General features: G+C 42.7%; 1 protein-coding gene across 2 annotated transcripts in view; it reads right to left on the bottom strand.

Annotated features, from left to right (window-relative positions):
* The window catches only part of NUP93 (nucleoporin 93), a 118183-nt gene that overhangs the window by 101284 nt on the left and 468 nt on the right, over positions 1-16431 (bottom strand). For both annotated transcript variants that reach the window (XM_005591991.5, XM_005591992.4), the window contains exon 2: positions 724-916. In XM_005591991.5, the coding sequence (XP_005592048.1) occupies positions 724-902 (179 nt within the window). In that variant the 5' untranslated portion in view covers positions 903-916. The remainder of the gene's footprint in view (positions 1-723; positions 917-16431) is intronic.

Raw genomic sequence — 16431 nt, 5'->3', positions numbered from 1 at the left:
GTTGTCGCCCCAGAGATAGTCCAGACCTGGCACAGCGTGGATCCTAAACACATGTTTGTGGAATCAACAGCCCAACTGATGCTGTGTGGCAGCAGTGGCTGCCAGCCCAGTCAGTCAGCACTTTTCCCCAGCTGCACTCTCTTGGGGCTCACCCACTCTCCTGTTCTACAATCAGCTGGGGGCACTGTATTTCCAAGGCCTTTCAGAAGCAGCCTCCCAGGTCAGTGAAAACAAGCAGACAGAATCATTCCTCACTTGGATGGTTTCACATCACTAACTGCTCATCAATTTCTTCCAAATGCTCTTAAAACCTGTCCTCATCACTGAGTGCTCTCTGGCTTTGAAGGTAACACTTATCTGTGGGGCCCATATGTATTAACATAACAGGAGCCATTTATGACCCAACGGTCATTGACCCCAAGCAGGAACTACTGTGACCAGATTCAGCATGACAGAACTCTTTTACCCCCTCCTACCTTGTGATCATCTCTCCCTGTGATATCAGCTCATCATCTCTCCCTGTGATATCAGACAGGCTAGAAAACCTGAGAAGCAGGGAAACAAACCAAGGCTGCTGTCCTTTTATAAAACCTTTCTGAGTTCCCAAGAATCTGGCTAGTGGCTGTCATTCACAGATTGGATCTGAATTCAAGGCAGGAAAGAAGAAACAGATCCTGCCCCTAAGCCACCCAGTACTAAAGGGGCCTCCCTACCAGTACTCACGCCTTGACATCTGCCGTCTCCTGGGACGTGCGTGTGAGGGTACGGGAACGCAGGCGCTCGCCCGCCTGCTGGATCTCCTGTAAGTTCCGCTCCACATGGGGAAGCTCTGAGATGCCCTCAGTCTCAGCAGCAAGCTGTTCAGCTTGCTGAAGGAGCTCACCAAACCCCTCAGTATCCATTGGAGATGCAGATCCTAGATGGGAGAAAAAATGAAAAGATCTAAAACAAGGGAAAGACAGGTTTCAAACACTGCCTGAATCTGTTACAAGCTTAACGAAACAGCAGAACTTTTTGTAAACAGACGAGGACACAGCTCATCAACAAGCAGGATTTGTTCCTGAACATAGCCCAAAAACAGGCCTGACAGAGAAAATGAGTCAGGCTGTGAAAAAACAGATCATTTCTGTGCATATTGACAGCCCCGAGATTGATTTCTGCCATCAGAACAAATGCATGGATATCAAGTCACGGACCAGAATTCCTGCCTCCTTCCACAGACTCAAAGCAGATAAGGAAATGGAAACCACTGTGGCAACCTCTAGGAGGCTTAAAGAACAGTCACCTTATACCTCTTATTCTTCACCCATCTTAGAAAAACACTACCACCCCAAAAGCACCAGGCAATTTATAAGACCTTATCTCAAATGATCCTCACAACCACTCTGTGAGGCTCCTGAGCAGAAAGAACAAATTCCAGTCCACAGAGGCTGAGTTACATGCCGAGAATACTCTCTACTACCAGGAAAACAGGTAATCTTTGGACTAACCACCACTAACTCTCCCTCTCTCCCCTACTGTTATTCTAATACACCTGCTCCTTCACTAACATAGAATAAATTCTTTTTTTTTTCTTTTTTTTTTTTTTATACTCATGTCCAGGTCTCCAATCATACATTCTTTATCTTACAAGGTTACTGAGAGCACAGATCTGTGCCTGCTTGTTATATACGACATTCAGGACATTCGATTTGTTACTGTACCTGCTACTTTGAGAAATGCCAATAGTATAGAATATATACTGCACTATTCTTACATAAGATTCTTGACCAAGAGAATGTTTTTAACTCCTACCACTAATTAAATCAACAGAAGATAAAAAGTAGCACCATGGTAAGAAAATTGGCTGGGCATGGTGGCCCACGCCTATAATCCCAGCACTCTGGGAGGCCTAGGTGGGTAGATTGCCTAAGGTCAGGAGTTAGAGACCAGCCTAGCCAACATGGTGAAACCCTCATCTCTACTAAAAATACAAAAATTAGCTGGGTGTGGTGGCACACACCTATAATCCCAGCTACTCGGGAAGCTGAGGCAGGAGAATCACTTGAACCGTGGGGGCGGGGGCGGGGGCGGGGGCGGGGGGGACGGAAGGTTGCAGTAAGCCGAGATCACACCACTGCATTCCAGCCTGGGCAATAGAGTGAGACTGTCTTGGGAAAAAAAAAAAAAATTACATTGCTAAACGGTTAATAAGAAAATTTTTTGTTAAAATAATTACTTGTACAATAGCTCTTGTTATACTTTTTTCCTTTTTTTGGGAGACAGTCTCGCTCTGTCAGCCAGGCTGTAGTACAGTAGCGTGATCTTGACTCACGGTAAGCTCCGCCTCCCAGATTCAAGCAATTCTCATGCCTCAGCCTCCCAAGTAGCTGGGATTACAGCGTGCACCACCACACCCAACCAGGGTGACACTACCGGCTTTTTTGTATTTTTAGTAGAGACAGGTTTTGTCATGTTGGCGAATAATTATATGTCAGCTATGAAGCACAGGTTAATTGTCAAAAGGACACTGTTACTGCCATAAATCCATTAAGAACTTTTAAGAATGAGCATTAAAGGACATTAACTTTAAAGGCAAGGGAACAAGGGTAAAACAAAAATAGCTCAGCTGGAGTAAACATAAAGCCACTTTGGTATTCTTTATGAAGTTCCAAGCTGACTTTAATCTTCAAGAAAAATTAACATACACAATAACTCTTAACCTCAAGTTTCTAAACAAATATTGTAATTTTTTTTGACCCAATATAATCAGGCTGTAATTTGCAATCTTTTTTTGTGAGAAAATCGGGATGGGAGAATTAGGAAGGTATCCTCAGGGAGAGAGGAAGAAACACAAGAATTTTGAGGAGAGGGGCATTTTTAAACAACTACTCCGCCCTGACAGAGAAATGTGTTTTCTCAGGAATGTTCAAGGCCAATGACATTCTACTAATTACACAAAACCATGGTCATTCACCAGAAAGGGAAAAGAAAAACAAAGCATTCCCTTCTCCGGATCCCCACCCCACCCCCGCCCCCCCCCGCCCCGCCCATTATTTTTACTCTAAGATAAACATAATTTTTCTAACAGAGTCAAGGAAAAGAAAATACTTTTTTCATTCATGAGGAAAACTTTGGAAATCCCTAAATAAAGAACCGAATGAAACAAAAATTTTCCATTATTAAAAAAGAAGACAAAGAAAGATAAAGGAAGAAAGAAATACATCTAATATTTTATTCCTATGTCAGACAAAGGAAATGCTCAGCTTCTCAAATGACCAGCCCACCCCAAAGATTTTGAGCAATGAATTTGGTATAAGTAATTAATACAAAATCAGTTATTTACTTTAGCATGGTCTAATAAAGATTTTTTTAAGTTAATTATATATAATGGTTTTGACAATGGTAAAATAAAGGTTGAATCTCTGAACAACATCCTAAATGTAATATCCCAAAACTGGGCTCTAACTTTTCATCCACAAAACCTGCCCCTTGGCCTTCTCAGTGTGTGAAGACTTCATTACTCAGTTGTTTGGACCAAAATCCATGATGGCCCATAACTCATATCCTACATCCAATCAACCAACAAAGCCCTTCAAATCTACCTTCAAAATACTTCCAGAATCTGCCTGTCCTCGCCATCTCTACCTGGCCACCTCCCCACATCCAAGCTGCCTCCCTAGACTCTCTCAGCAGTCTCCCTCCCAAACCTCCCAGCTTCAGCCCTTGCCTCCCACAGTCTATTCTGTCTATAGCAACCCAGCAACCACTGATCCTTTTACAGTCAGTCAGATCACATGCCTCCTGCTTAAACCTCTTGTACAGAATGAAACCCTACAAAAGGGGCCCCACCTCCTCTCATCACTCAGACTCATCTCCAGCCCTATCTCCACTCCTTTCATGGGTGCCAGCCACTCTGGGGCCTCTTTGCTGGTCCCCAACGGATCAGGTACATTCCTGCCTTACAGCCTTTGCGCTGCGTGTTTCCTCTACTGGAATGTTCCTCCCCCAGAAACACTCAAGGTTGACTCCCTATCTGTTTCAGTTCACCTATCACCCTGCCTTTGAGGCCAACCTAGAAAGCTGTTTAAAAGTACAAGCCACCCCCAGCAATCCCCCATCTCCTTTACTGTCTGTCACCTCTGCAAGAACATAAGCTGCACAAGCACAGTGTTTTGTTCACTGACGTACCCCAAGCTTCTACAACAGTAGAAGTGCCTGACACATAGTAGGTACTCATATTTTGAATAAATAGGAGGGGTTTTTCTTCCGTTGGTGAGAGTCTGTCCTTCTCAAAGGCTTCCTGCACTCCCTTGCCAAACGGGCACCCACTAGCAAGCAGAGACCTGAACAAAAACATTCCCTTCCAGTTGGTATCAGACTACCAAATGATACTTAACATTTCTGAGGCAGCACAGCATAAGGCAGTGACAGTCTAAATGGCATGAATTCATATCACACTTGGTCCAGACTAGTGCTTTCCCTCTAAATATCAAGACCAAAAACCAGGTGAACAGAATTAGAAACCAAAAGAAACAGACACATATAGAAAGAATTTTGCTACAAAACTTCAGGGTAGAAGTAAAGAGAAAATAAGCTTGTTTTATGTCTGCACAGCAAAAAAGAGAGGTATGTATGAAATACTACATTTGGGAAAAACTGGATGTCCTGCATTATTATTCAACCAGTAGAAATTAATTATACAAAAAAGTTTTATTAAAGTTTCCAAATTTATACATTTTTTGCTACCCTCATTGTGCAACTAAATCTATACTTTGATGTATTCATCATCCCACTGCACTAAAATGCTTCAATTTATGCCTAATTTCATAAATTTAGGACAATTTTTATCCCCACCACAAAATATCAATTTAGCCACAAAATATAGAGATTAAACCACTAAGTCAACTTTGACCAAGAGACTAAAAACTAATCATGAAAATAACCTCAGTAAGCTTTGTCCAGTAGAGACAATTAAAACGATCTATGGGGGGAAAAAACTGAAGTCCAAGCCTTGCGTTGGGAAAATCTGGCCATGCAGCCTGGACACCAGCTGCATCCTTGGGGAACTATGGAGGAGAGGCACAGGAAGAAGCAACACTAAGAAACCATGGAAGCAGGAGCCGGAGCAGTCAATGCAGCACAAGTGGGGCTGCACAGGAAAAGGCCAGCAGGGACAGCGGAACAGCACTAGGGCTCCTTTACGACAGCAGTGACTAAGCTCCAGGGCGTGGTTAGGAATCCTTTGGCAAGGCAACACTGGCAGGCACTTCAGAGAGCATCGCAAAGTATCAGGGCCTTGGGCAACAAATTACTCTCCATGTAAGCAGGACTTGGCAGAAGTGCTACCGAGCCTCCATAGAAACTCCTCAACAACCCGGGCAACTGAGAACCTTAAACTGAATGGCAAACTTATCACTGTTGTTAGAAGGCAGGATTGGTCACACTTGTCGGGGGAAGGACAGAAGGGGAAGGATGAGGACGGCTTCAAGGGGGCTCGCAATTTTCAGTTTTTTGATCTAACCATTGGTTGACGGTGTGCTCACTTCTCAGAAAATTAGTCAGTCTAGACTCACGATTTGTGTATCACACTTCAATAAAAAGTTCCCCACCCTGACTGCTGCCACCAAGCAAACAAAGGACAATGACCCGCCTTTTTTCTGAAGCTACAGTAGGATACCCCACTATGCTAAAAATAAGGAATGTTATCAGTGGAAAGGTCCCATAATGTAGATCTCTTCACCACACCTAGAGGACACTGAGCAAATGAACTAAATGAAAAAAGTAAAAGCCACAGTTTGAAAGAGAGAGCTCCTACCTAGAGCTAAACCAAGGGCTGGCCAAACTTCTACTTCCTTATGCTGGTCTGTGTTCACCTGTCATTTAGTGTCTAAAACACATGTCCCTTTAGGGCATATCAACATTCACAAATGAGGTGGAAAAAATTCCCAAACTGCATATAAGGTGAAACGAACTAAATATAAAGGCAGAGCAAAAATGCACAAAATAATTTCAGTTCATTTACTATTAACATGTGAGTCTTACGAAAAATAAAATCATTTCCACATTCCAAATATATTAACTATGTTAAATATTTAATCGAGCCAGAAAAGAGTAGATACTTAAATATTCAAACAGCTAAACACTTCTAAACCATTGTAAATCAGTATTCTCTAAGAGTGGCCCCTTCGGGATTTTGTAGATGGTCTGAATCTTTGTCTGTTATAGTATTCATGCTTATTATATTAAAATCCCACATATCTGCTTTCTGATATTATTAGTTCATTGGTTTCTTTTATTTTTAAAGCACCAGCCACAAGTAGAATACCTCTCTTCCTTTACTCAGGCCTTATGGACTCTCAAGCTGGGGAATCATTGAGTCATCCCAGAAATAGCTATTATTCACTAGCTCTCTAGACTTAAGCCTATGTTACTCCCAGGATATATTCCAGAAAAATAAAGCACCAAAGCCGACAAAGAGAAACGGAAAATGAAACAAAGGAAGCTATAAAAGAGCCTCAGAGCCATCCATCCTAGACATATCTGTCAAACGCTTGCCCAGTTTCTAGTCTCCTAGGGCAAGAGTGAGCAAACTTCTTCTGTAAAAGGACAGGTAGTGAATAGTTTGGGCTTTGTGGGCCAGGCTCTGTAGCAACTACTCAACTGTGCTGTTATAGCTTGAAACCAGGCACAGATAATATGTAAACCAACAGGCATGGCTGTACTTTAATAAAACATTAATCATGAACACTTAAATTTGAGTTTCATATAATTTTCACATGGTTATAAAATATTTTTCTCTGGATTCTTTTCCCCCCAAGGATTCAAAGATGTAAAAATCCTTCTTAGTTTATTTGGCACATAGGCCATAGTTTGCCAACCCTTGGGCCTAAGGTATTGAAGCTAGACTTGATAAGTAAGCTACCCTAACTAGGCCCCAGTGTGAAAACATTGCTAAAAAGATAAAATGAGTGACACAATAGGTGTGTTGCCATCTTGTTTCCTCTTTAAACTGTTCATTTGGAAAGCATATTTGGGGAAGAAATCTGTTTTGTAAACGACGATGCCTGTCCCATTGACCTAATGCACAGGATGCTAAAGGGAATTCACTGCTCTTTGTAAGTATAATGGAACATATTAAACCCATGTGAATTTTCCCTTTTCCTTATCACCCACAATCCAAACAGCACATTTATCCAAGAAATACAAAGGGCTGAGAAAAGGATGAAAGAATAAAGACAAAGCCACCTGTCTTTTCTTCCATGTTAAAGAAATGTCTCTCCAATCACTGACTTGCATGGGGAGATGACACCAGCTATTTTCCTGCAGAATTTCAGTACAATCAAACAATACTGACTGAGGAATTCTAATTTGGGTAACATACCCAAATATTGTCTCTTTCAACTTCAAAGATCATGCAACCTAAAAAAGACAGTTGTTAGCACTGTTATTTTTTTTTATGTTGTCAAAGGGGGAGATTTTATATACATCAGAGAAAGTAACAGATGTTGCTATTTATATCTTTTCTTCCAAATGTACAACTGACAATGTTCTTCCTTTTTTGATTATTTTAAATAATTATTTTTGATTTAAAAAATTTTAAATAACAGTAAAATAACAGTAAACAGTACTGTTTTTAATAACAGTAAAAGAAATGGAAAAAAAAACATATTTTAGACAGAATGGGTGAGAAGATTACACTGTGAACCCAAACACCTGGTTCCAATCCAGACTGTTCATTGACTAGCAGATAAACTGATCTCCCTCTGAGATAAAACCCCAATTTCTCTGTCTCAGTTTCCTCATCAATCAAAAATGATAATTCTTACCTACTTCAAGGAGCTGTTGATACATAAAAGTATCTTATAAACTCTGCTGATTTATATCATTGTAAAATGCTATTTTAGCTTTTTTCCAAAGTTGCCAATTTGGCAACATTTTATCATTTAATTATAAACATCTCTGCTTCAAAAAATCTTTTAGTAAATATTTAATCCCAAATTATAACTTATTTAATCACAACTTTGTATCATTAAGAAATTGTGGAAGACAATTAAAATGTTGAAATGTATGTTGTATTGTCCACTACCAAATATGCTTTTTATTATAAATCCAGACTTCCATAATGAAGGTGTGATTCAAAAGAAATTTAGCATTTAATTTTAAGCAGAAACTTTGCCCTCAAACCTTATTAATCGCATTATGACAGGAGTAAAACACAAGAATGGTGTTCAACATTCTTGTGAATGATTCTGATTCTTTGATTCTTTTCTCATCCAAGATTGATGAGAAAAACCTCACTCAAGGTATCTAAAGTTTAATATTGATTCTGTTCTCCTCTCTTTTGAATGCATAAACTAGCTAGATAACAGTATCATTCCACTTTTTACTATTATCTGTCAGCTGTCAGTTACAATAACAACCCCCCAAAAATTACATCTTGACATCAGTTTCAGACACCTCTGGAAGAGAGAGGAGAGGATAAAAAAAAATTGTTGTTAGAAAGTTCTTTATAGCCCTGTGAGACTAAGTAAAAGAGTTAGACCTTATCATTATTCAGAAGGTAGAGTTCTGGAGAAAACAAAGACCTAAAATAAATTAACCTAGACAGAAGAGAAAGACTGGGGTGATTTAGTAGCAGTACTGCCCTCAATGACTCAATATTTGCAATAAGGAATGCATAGTATCAGCTTTCCTGATACATAAAATATCACTTGTATTATTTCCTCTTCAATGAGCAAAGAGAAGTAATAACCTGGCATCACAAAGAAAAATAAATTATCCACATAAGTAACTTTCTGATAAACTCTTGGCTGTCCAGTCCTGCAGAAGGCCCAGCTGGGAAGTGCTGTGGACTACAGCTTGGCTCCATCGCATACCAGCCCTCTGACCCTGGGGCTGGATCCTCTCTGGATGAGGGGGTTGCTCAGGTGGTATCTAAGAGCCTGCTCACCTCAAAGAATTTACAAATGTGAGATGTTTTAATAAACTTACTTGATGCTTCCTGGGAAACAGCCGCATTTTAGTGGTGATGGAAATTATCTGTACAGAGAACCTTAGGAATGATACCAGCTGTCTTACAACTAGCATACACGGGCAGATCGCCAAGTCAGCCCCCAAAGGCCTTTGGCTTTGGCTCTGGCTCTTGCTCTTCTCTCTAAACCAATGCTACTCAACTCTGCCCCACAGGGGACATTCAGCAATAGCCAGAGACATTTTTGCTTGTCACATCTTGGGAGGCAGAAGGTGTGCAGATTGTAACAAAAGTCTGGGTTCCTCCCACAATAATTTTAAAACCACTGCATGTACAGAATTATCCCACTTGGGCTTTTTACAGCAGTATATTCCTACCTTGGTAAACACACAGCAATGGAAAAGATCAAACTACAGACTACACAGAACATGGATGAATTTCACAGACATCACAGTGAGCTGAAGAAGCCAGACACAAAAAGAAAAAAAAAAAAAAGCACTGTATGACTCCATTTATATGGATCTTAAAAACAATAAAAACTAATCTATGGTGCTAGAGATCAGAATACTGGTTATCCCTGGGGTAGTGCTGATTGGGAGAAAGCACAGCAGAGCTTTTTGGGTAGTAAGGACTGAATTGTGTTCTCTCAGAATTCCTATGTCGAAGCCCTAGCCCACAATGCGATGGTATTTGGAGATGGGGTCTTTGGTAAGCAATTAGACTCGGATGAGGTGACGTGGGTGGGATCTTCAGGATGGGATAAGTGTCCTTAGACACACCAGAAAGCGTTCTTTCCTCCACCTACCTCTCCCCACACGTACACATCAAAGAAAGGCCATGACTACACAGTGAGCAGCTGGGAAGAGGGCCCTCACTAGAATCCAACTATGCTGGCATCCTGATCTCGGACTTCCAGCCTCCAAAACTGTGAGAAAATAAATTTCTGTTTAAGCTAGAACAACAGATATTTTGTTATTTTGTTACGGTGGTCTGAGCTGACCAAGGTACCAGAAATGCTCTGTATCTCAATATGGACAGTGGTCACAAGAGTGAATAAATGTGTAAAAATTCCCTGAGCAGTATACTTAAGGTTGACTCACAGTTTTTTAGAAGGAATAGCAAGAAACAAAGCACTAACTTAGCAAGAAACAATCTAGCATTACGAAGGTGAGAGTTGGGAGACTTTTCTACTTTTCATTTGATTCCCTTGTCAGTGCAAATTCCTTTCCATGAGTATATGTGATCTTACATAATTTTTAATAACTTGTTAATTTTAATATTGCTCTAAATTCCCTACTTCAGAGGGTGTGTCTCACCACTGCCCCTGAAGCCTCAATGGCAATGACTGTCAAATCCACACCTGCCCCTGAGCACTCAAACTCCAACCGTGAGTTTCCAGGCACCACTGGTGCATCTCCTCTCAAGCACATAACTGTCACACCCACCATGTCTCCAAATGCAGTTATCCACCCCCAACTCCTCCTCCGCCTTTGCCCCTGGCTTCTGTCTCTCAGGTTCTAACTCACCCTTCTCCTTTGTGTCTCTGTGTGCCCTCAGATTGTTTACTTACAGGTGTCCCTCCACTCTCAGACTCAGAAACCAAACACATGTAGGTACATTTTTCCACAGCAAGCAGGCAGGTATTCCTCATTATCCAAACTATTGCTACTCTCTAGCTAAAACTCAGGAAATGAAATACTATAGACTCAGATAACATGAGATTCCTCTCTCTCCAAACTCTCATTATCGAAACAGATTGATTGATTGATTTTTGAGATGGAGTCTCACTTGGTTGCCCAGGCTGGAGTGCAATGGCGTGATCTCGGCTTACTGCAACCTCCACCTCTGGGGTCCAAGCAATTCTCCTACTGACTCAGTCTCCCGAGTAGCTGGGATTACAGGCATGTGCCACCACGCTGGGCTAATTTTTGTATTTTTAGTAGAGATGGGGTTTCACCATGTTAGCTAGGTTGGTCTCAAACTTCTGACCTGAGGTGATGCGCTGCTTCAGTCTCCCAAAGTGCTGGGATTACAGGTGTGAGCCACTGTGCCCAGCTCCTAAACAGATTTAAATAGCATGCGGTATTTGTATTTTTGCAACATCCTCTAACTGTTGCTTTCACCCCCATCACTATCACCCAAGGCCAGACCTTCATTCCCTTAAGTCCAAGTCCTTCTTAGATGCTAGAACATGGCCTTCCTCCTTCTAGCCCTGCCCCCCACTCCATGCACCCTACTCTATCTTCCTTTTTTTTTTTTTTTTTTTTGAGATGGAGTTTCACTCTTGTCCCCCAGGCTGGAGTGCAATGGTGAGATCTCAGCTCACTGCAACCTCCACCTACCAGGTTCAAGCGATTCTCCTGCCTCAGCCTCCCAAGTAACTGGGACTACAGGCACGCACCACCACACCCAGCTAACTTCTGTATTTTAGTAGAGATGGGGTTTCACCATGTTGGCCAGGCTGGTCTCGAACTGCTGACCTCAGGTGACCTGCTCGCCTTGGCCTTCCAAAGTGCTAGGATTACAGGCGTGAGCCACTGCGCCCAACCCCATCTCTCTTTCTGACATGGCTGTTGCCCCTGCTCAAAAAAACCTCACTGGCTCCCACGCACAGGGATCCAGGTGAGATACTGCTTTTAACTTTCTACCTCCCAGAGTAAACCTTGTGTACCAGTCACCTGATTTACTTGGTCCCTGACCATCCTTGTACATGTCCTGCTCTGTGCCATTTTTCCCAAAAAGAAACACCTACCCAACCTTCCACAGCAGCCCTGAGCTCCAGCCAGCTCCTTCACTCTTTAGCTGGATGACTCTGCCCTCCTCTGGGCCTCATCTGTGAAATGGAAAAATAACTGTATCTCCTTCACCTGTCACATAGTAACCACTCAATAAACATTAGCTATCATTTTTAGCACCAACTCAAGTCCTACCTACCAAATGGTCTTCCTCAATACACATTACCTACAGAAATTTTCCCTCATCTAAATTCCTTTTACTCCATTCATTTGTTTGCCCAACATCATCTCCTGAGCTCTGTTTGCGTATGAGTCCCCACTATGGGCTTTATTTGTATAACCTAATGTCATCCTCACAGCAGACCTCTCGTGTCCAAAGGAGCCGACTGGTACACGGGTTTTTCAGCAGGGGCAACAGCCGTGTCACAAAGACAGAGATGGGCACAGAGAGTAAGGTGCATGGAGTGGGGGGGGTTAGAAGGAGAAGGCCATGTTCTAGCATCTAACAAGGACTTGGAATTTCTCCATCATCCTCATTTCAGTAAATGGTATCTTCATGCTAGAAGCTGCTCAGGCCTAAAACCTTGACATTGTCCTTGACTTCTTTTCTCCTCTTATACCCTACATTAGCAATTCATTTCTACACTACATTTATTCATATATACATAAGTCAGACCCACTTTTTGTCTCTTCTAACACTATCATCCTGATGCAAGCCACTCTCATGTGTCACATCTAGGTGATACAGTAGCCTCCTGTCTCCCTGTTCTTACTTTGTCCCCTCCCACTTCCCAGCCTGTTCTCCACACCACACTGGGAAGGAGCCTTTGAAGGGGCTCAAACCTTCAATAGCCCCCAACACTCACAGACTGAGATCCAAAGTCCTTACCCTGTGCTATGAGGCCTACATGACTGCCTCCTGACCCAACTCTTCTGTTACCACTCTTCCCCAGGATTATGTGCTTTGGTGCTACGACCTTCCGCTCTTCTTCAAATACGCTAAATACACTGCTGACTAGGGCTTTCACAGTCACTACTTCCTCTGCATCTGCAGGAATATTCTCCTCCAAAATGCCTACCTGGCTCACCCCCTTACTTCCTTCAAATCTCTGCTCAAAGGTTTCCTTTTTAAAGAAGCCTCTCAGCACACCCCAGCTAAAGCAGTCCCACTGTCCACTCTACCACATTTCTGTTTTATCTCCTTGGTAGCACATTATCAATTTCTGGCATCACATGTCTACCTGTTTGTTCATTTACTGTCTGTCTCCTAATAGGCTCCTTGGGTCTGGGAACCTGGTCTGGTCTGTCCACAGCCCCATTCCTCGTGCACTGAACAACAGCACCTAATGCTCAATAAATATGTGTTAAGTGAATGAAGGAAGAGAAGACTGTAACTTTGGTGTACCTTATAGATCAATGTAGGAATTTCTGGCAAGGTTTGAGGAAGGTTCTTCTGGCAGTTAGCAATGCGTGTGGGGGATCTAGTTGTTTGAGGGCACTGTTGAAGCTATAAAAAAGTATAAAGCTACAAAATATTTCAAACTTTATGTTATTTAGGGGAGAAGAGATGTAGGTATTAATAGACATTAATATAAAACAAATAAGTGAGCTAGGAGGACTCTAACCTACCAAAACAAAGGGGATTCTCATATCTCTATGTCCAGCCCAACTCTTTTCCCAAGCCAGTATTTCCAACTGTCCACCTAATACCTACACCTGGATGACTCATGGATGCCTCAAACTACACATGTCCCAAATCAGACTCATCACTTCTCTCCCCTTAGCCACTGCCACCACCAATGCTTCCTTCTCGTGGGTTCCCAGTCTCTTTCGGTAAAACAATTAGCATGCAGTCAAGTAAGCCAGAAACCACCTTTGAGTCCCCCCGGGGTCCCTGTTCACCTCCTCAATACTCAACCAATCTCAAGATCTACTTCTCAAACCTTTTGCAAAGTCATACCCTCATCTCTCGCCACTTCTCTGACTTGCATGCCGACCAAGCCTTCTTGTTCCTCCAACCAGCCTCCCCATGGTCAGGGAGGTCTTTCTGAAATGCTTTCCTGCCTTAAGTCCATCAGGGACACCTTCCATCCCCTACAGAATAAGATGCTCATGTTTTGACAGAGCTATAAAGGGTGCTCTCCACAGAACAGACACTGCCACCCTTACTATCCTCATCTCTTGCTACCTTCCCCCAATTATACCCTAGTAATTCTCTATTCTTTGGGATGCCTGTTTCCTCCCTTCATACTCCTGTACGTGCTAAGTACACACTCTCTATAACACATCCCCAACCCTATCTTGTCACATGGGGAACTCCTATGTATGCTGCAGCCAGCTGGGAAAGTCCCACCTTTGCCAATCCCCTCCCACACTATTCTGTATCTTCTATACTGTTCTTCCCTAGTGCAGTAGTTGTGATTATTTCATCACACATATGTCTCCCTCTCTAGCGGCAAATTTCCTATATGGTAAGGTCCACAGATGCTCAACTCTTGAGTCTTCAGCATTAAGTCTGGCACATAATAGGTACCAGATACATGTTTGTTGAATTAAAGTGGCCTGTTCCCTGAACACACCTTGTGAAAGATCTTCCTTCTAACTCCATATTCTTTAAATAAACTTTTTCATGAGGAGTGACCCCTCTCACCTTCAGATCTTTGCTCCAACCTGTCCCTCTCCTTGGCACATCCATTAACCTTATTTTCTATGTTAGTCCATCAAGAAGCTGGTTCAGACCCTCAGACTCACTACATCTCCAGCTGCTCACACTGCAGGGGCTTTGCACTTGCTCTACCCCCTACCAGCAGTGCTCTCAGATAGTTCAATGACTTGCTCATTCATTTCAAGCAGGTCTCTATTCAAATATCCCTGTCCTCCTTTAAGAAACAGCCCTGACATCACACTTCCTATCTGTGCTTTTATTGCTAGTGGTACCCTCCATAGGCATATCAGTTCAATGAGGGCAGGCCTGTCTCATTCACCACTGCATCCCCATGCCTGCCAGAGTGCCAGTAACATTCATCTAGTTCATATTTTTTGAGCACCTACTGTGTGCCAGACCTAGGTGCTAGGAACACATCAGGGAACAAAACAGATAAAAATCTCCTCACATTCTACAGGGGGAGGACAACAATACACAAGAAAAATACATAAAATATAAGTGCTAAGAACAACTAAAGCAATGAAGGGAGGTGGGAAATGGGGAAAGCCTCACTAGGTACCTCCCTAGTAAAGACCTGGAAGAAGTGAGTGCAAACTACATGGATATTAACTTGCAAGCACAAAGGCCCTAGGCCAAAGCATGTCTAACGTGTGAAAGGAGAGGGAGCAGAAAATGAGACTGAGAAAGTAACAGTGGGTCAGATTATGTAAAGCCTTATAGCTCACTGTAAAGGGGTTAGTCTATCATATTAATGAGATGGGGACCCATTGGAGGGATTTTTTTTTTTTTTAAGTAAAGGAATGATACAATCTGACAGCCTGTGTTTTAAAAAGATCCCTCTAGCTGCTGTGCAAAAAATAGGGGCCAGGACAGAAGCAGGAAGACCAAATGGGAAACGATTTCAATAATCCAAACCAGAGGTGGTGACTTGGCCCAGGGTGGCAAGTACTATTTGTGGCGTTAATCACAGAGGGCTGGGTGTGGTGGCCCACACCTGTAATTTCAACACTTTCGTGGGAGGCTGAAACGGCAGATCACTTGAGGCCAGGAGTTCGAGACCAGCCTGGCCAACATGGTGAAATCCCGTCTCTACTAAAAATACAAAACTTAGCCAGGCGAGGTGGCACACGCCTGTAGTCCCAGCTACTTGGGAGTCCGAGGCAGGAGCATCACTTGAGCCTGGGAAGCAGAGGTTGCAGTGACACGATGACACGAGATCGCACCACTGCACTACAGCCTGAGCAACCGAGGGAGACTGTCTCAAAAGAAAAAAAAAAAAAAAGAAAGAAAACAAAAAGAAAGAGAGCAGTCAACGATGGCTCAAAGGTTATTAGCCAGAGTCTTTCCTATTATTGAGATGAAAGAAAGGGCAACAGGAGCAGTTTGGGGAGGGTAATGAAGGGGAGCTTCCTAGCCCTCTCTTGGCATGTTTAATTTGAGTTGCCTATCATCCATCTCAGCGGAGATATTAAGTGGGTGGCTGGATAAAGGTCAGGGGTGAGGCCAGCGATGGAGATATAAATAAGGAACCTGTTAGCCTCTGATATGTAGGTATTTAATGCTATGAGATCACCATCAATGAAAATAAAAATATTGCAAACACAAATGCACAAAGGAAGATTTAAAGAAAAAAAATAAAGAAGAAAAGCTAGGATGACCGAGGATACCCTCCCACATCCCCCGGAAAGAATACAAAAAGGTGATCCTCGCTTTTGCTGAAAGACAACTCGGTCAAAACAAAGATTAAATAAATAAAACCTCCTTCTCACGTCTAGCAGAAGGGCAAACCCAGACCAGAGACTCTGTCAACGGGTCTTTCACACTTTCACCAAGGACCCATGGGGCCGGCCCCATAATTTTTCCAAAAGACAGCCAGTGAACTTGGGCTTCCCCTTTGCAGAGGACGGGATGGAGTAAGCACAGAGAAGGGTGGGCCACCCCTGGGTTCCAACCACTAGCATCCTCTTGGATGTACAAAAGGTAAGCCAAGGGTTGGGAGAAGTTGCACTCGCCCCAAAGACCCCTTCCCTCGCAGGGCAATGCCTCTCTAGAGGGTATGTCCACGAGGGGTAGGCGAG

Source organism: Macaca fascicularis, chromosome 20, assembly GCF_037993035.2.
Source record: "Macaca fascicularis isolate 582-1 chromosome 20, T2T-MFA8v1.1".
In the NCBI taxonomy this organism is placed as follows: Eukaryota; Metazoa; Chordata; class Mammalia; order Primates; family Cercopithecidae; genus Macaca; species Macaca fascicularis.
Note: the sequence above shows the minus strand (reverse complement) of the source record. Positions and strands in the feature narration are given on the sequence as shown.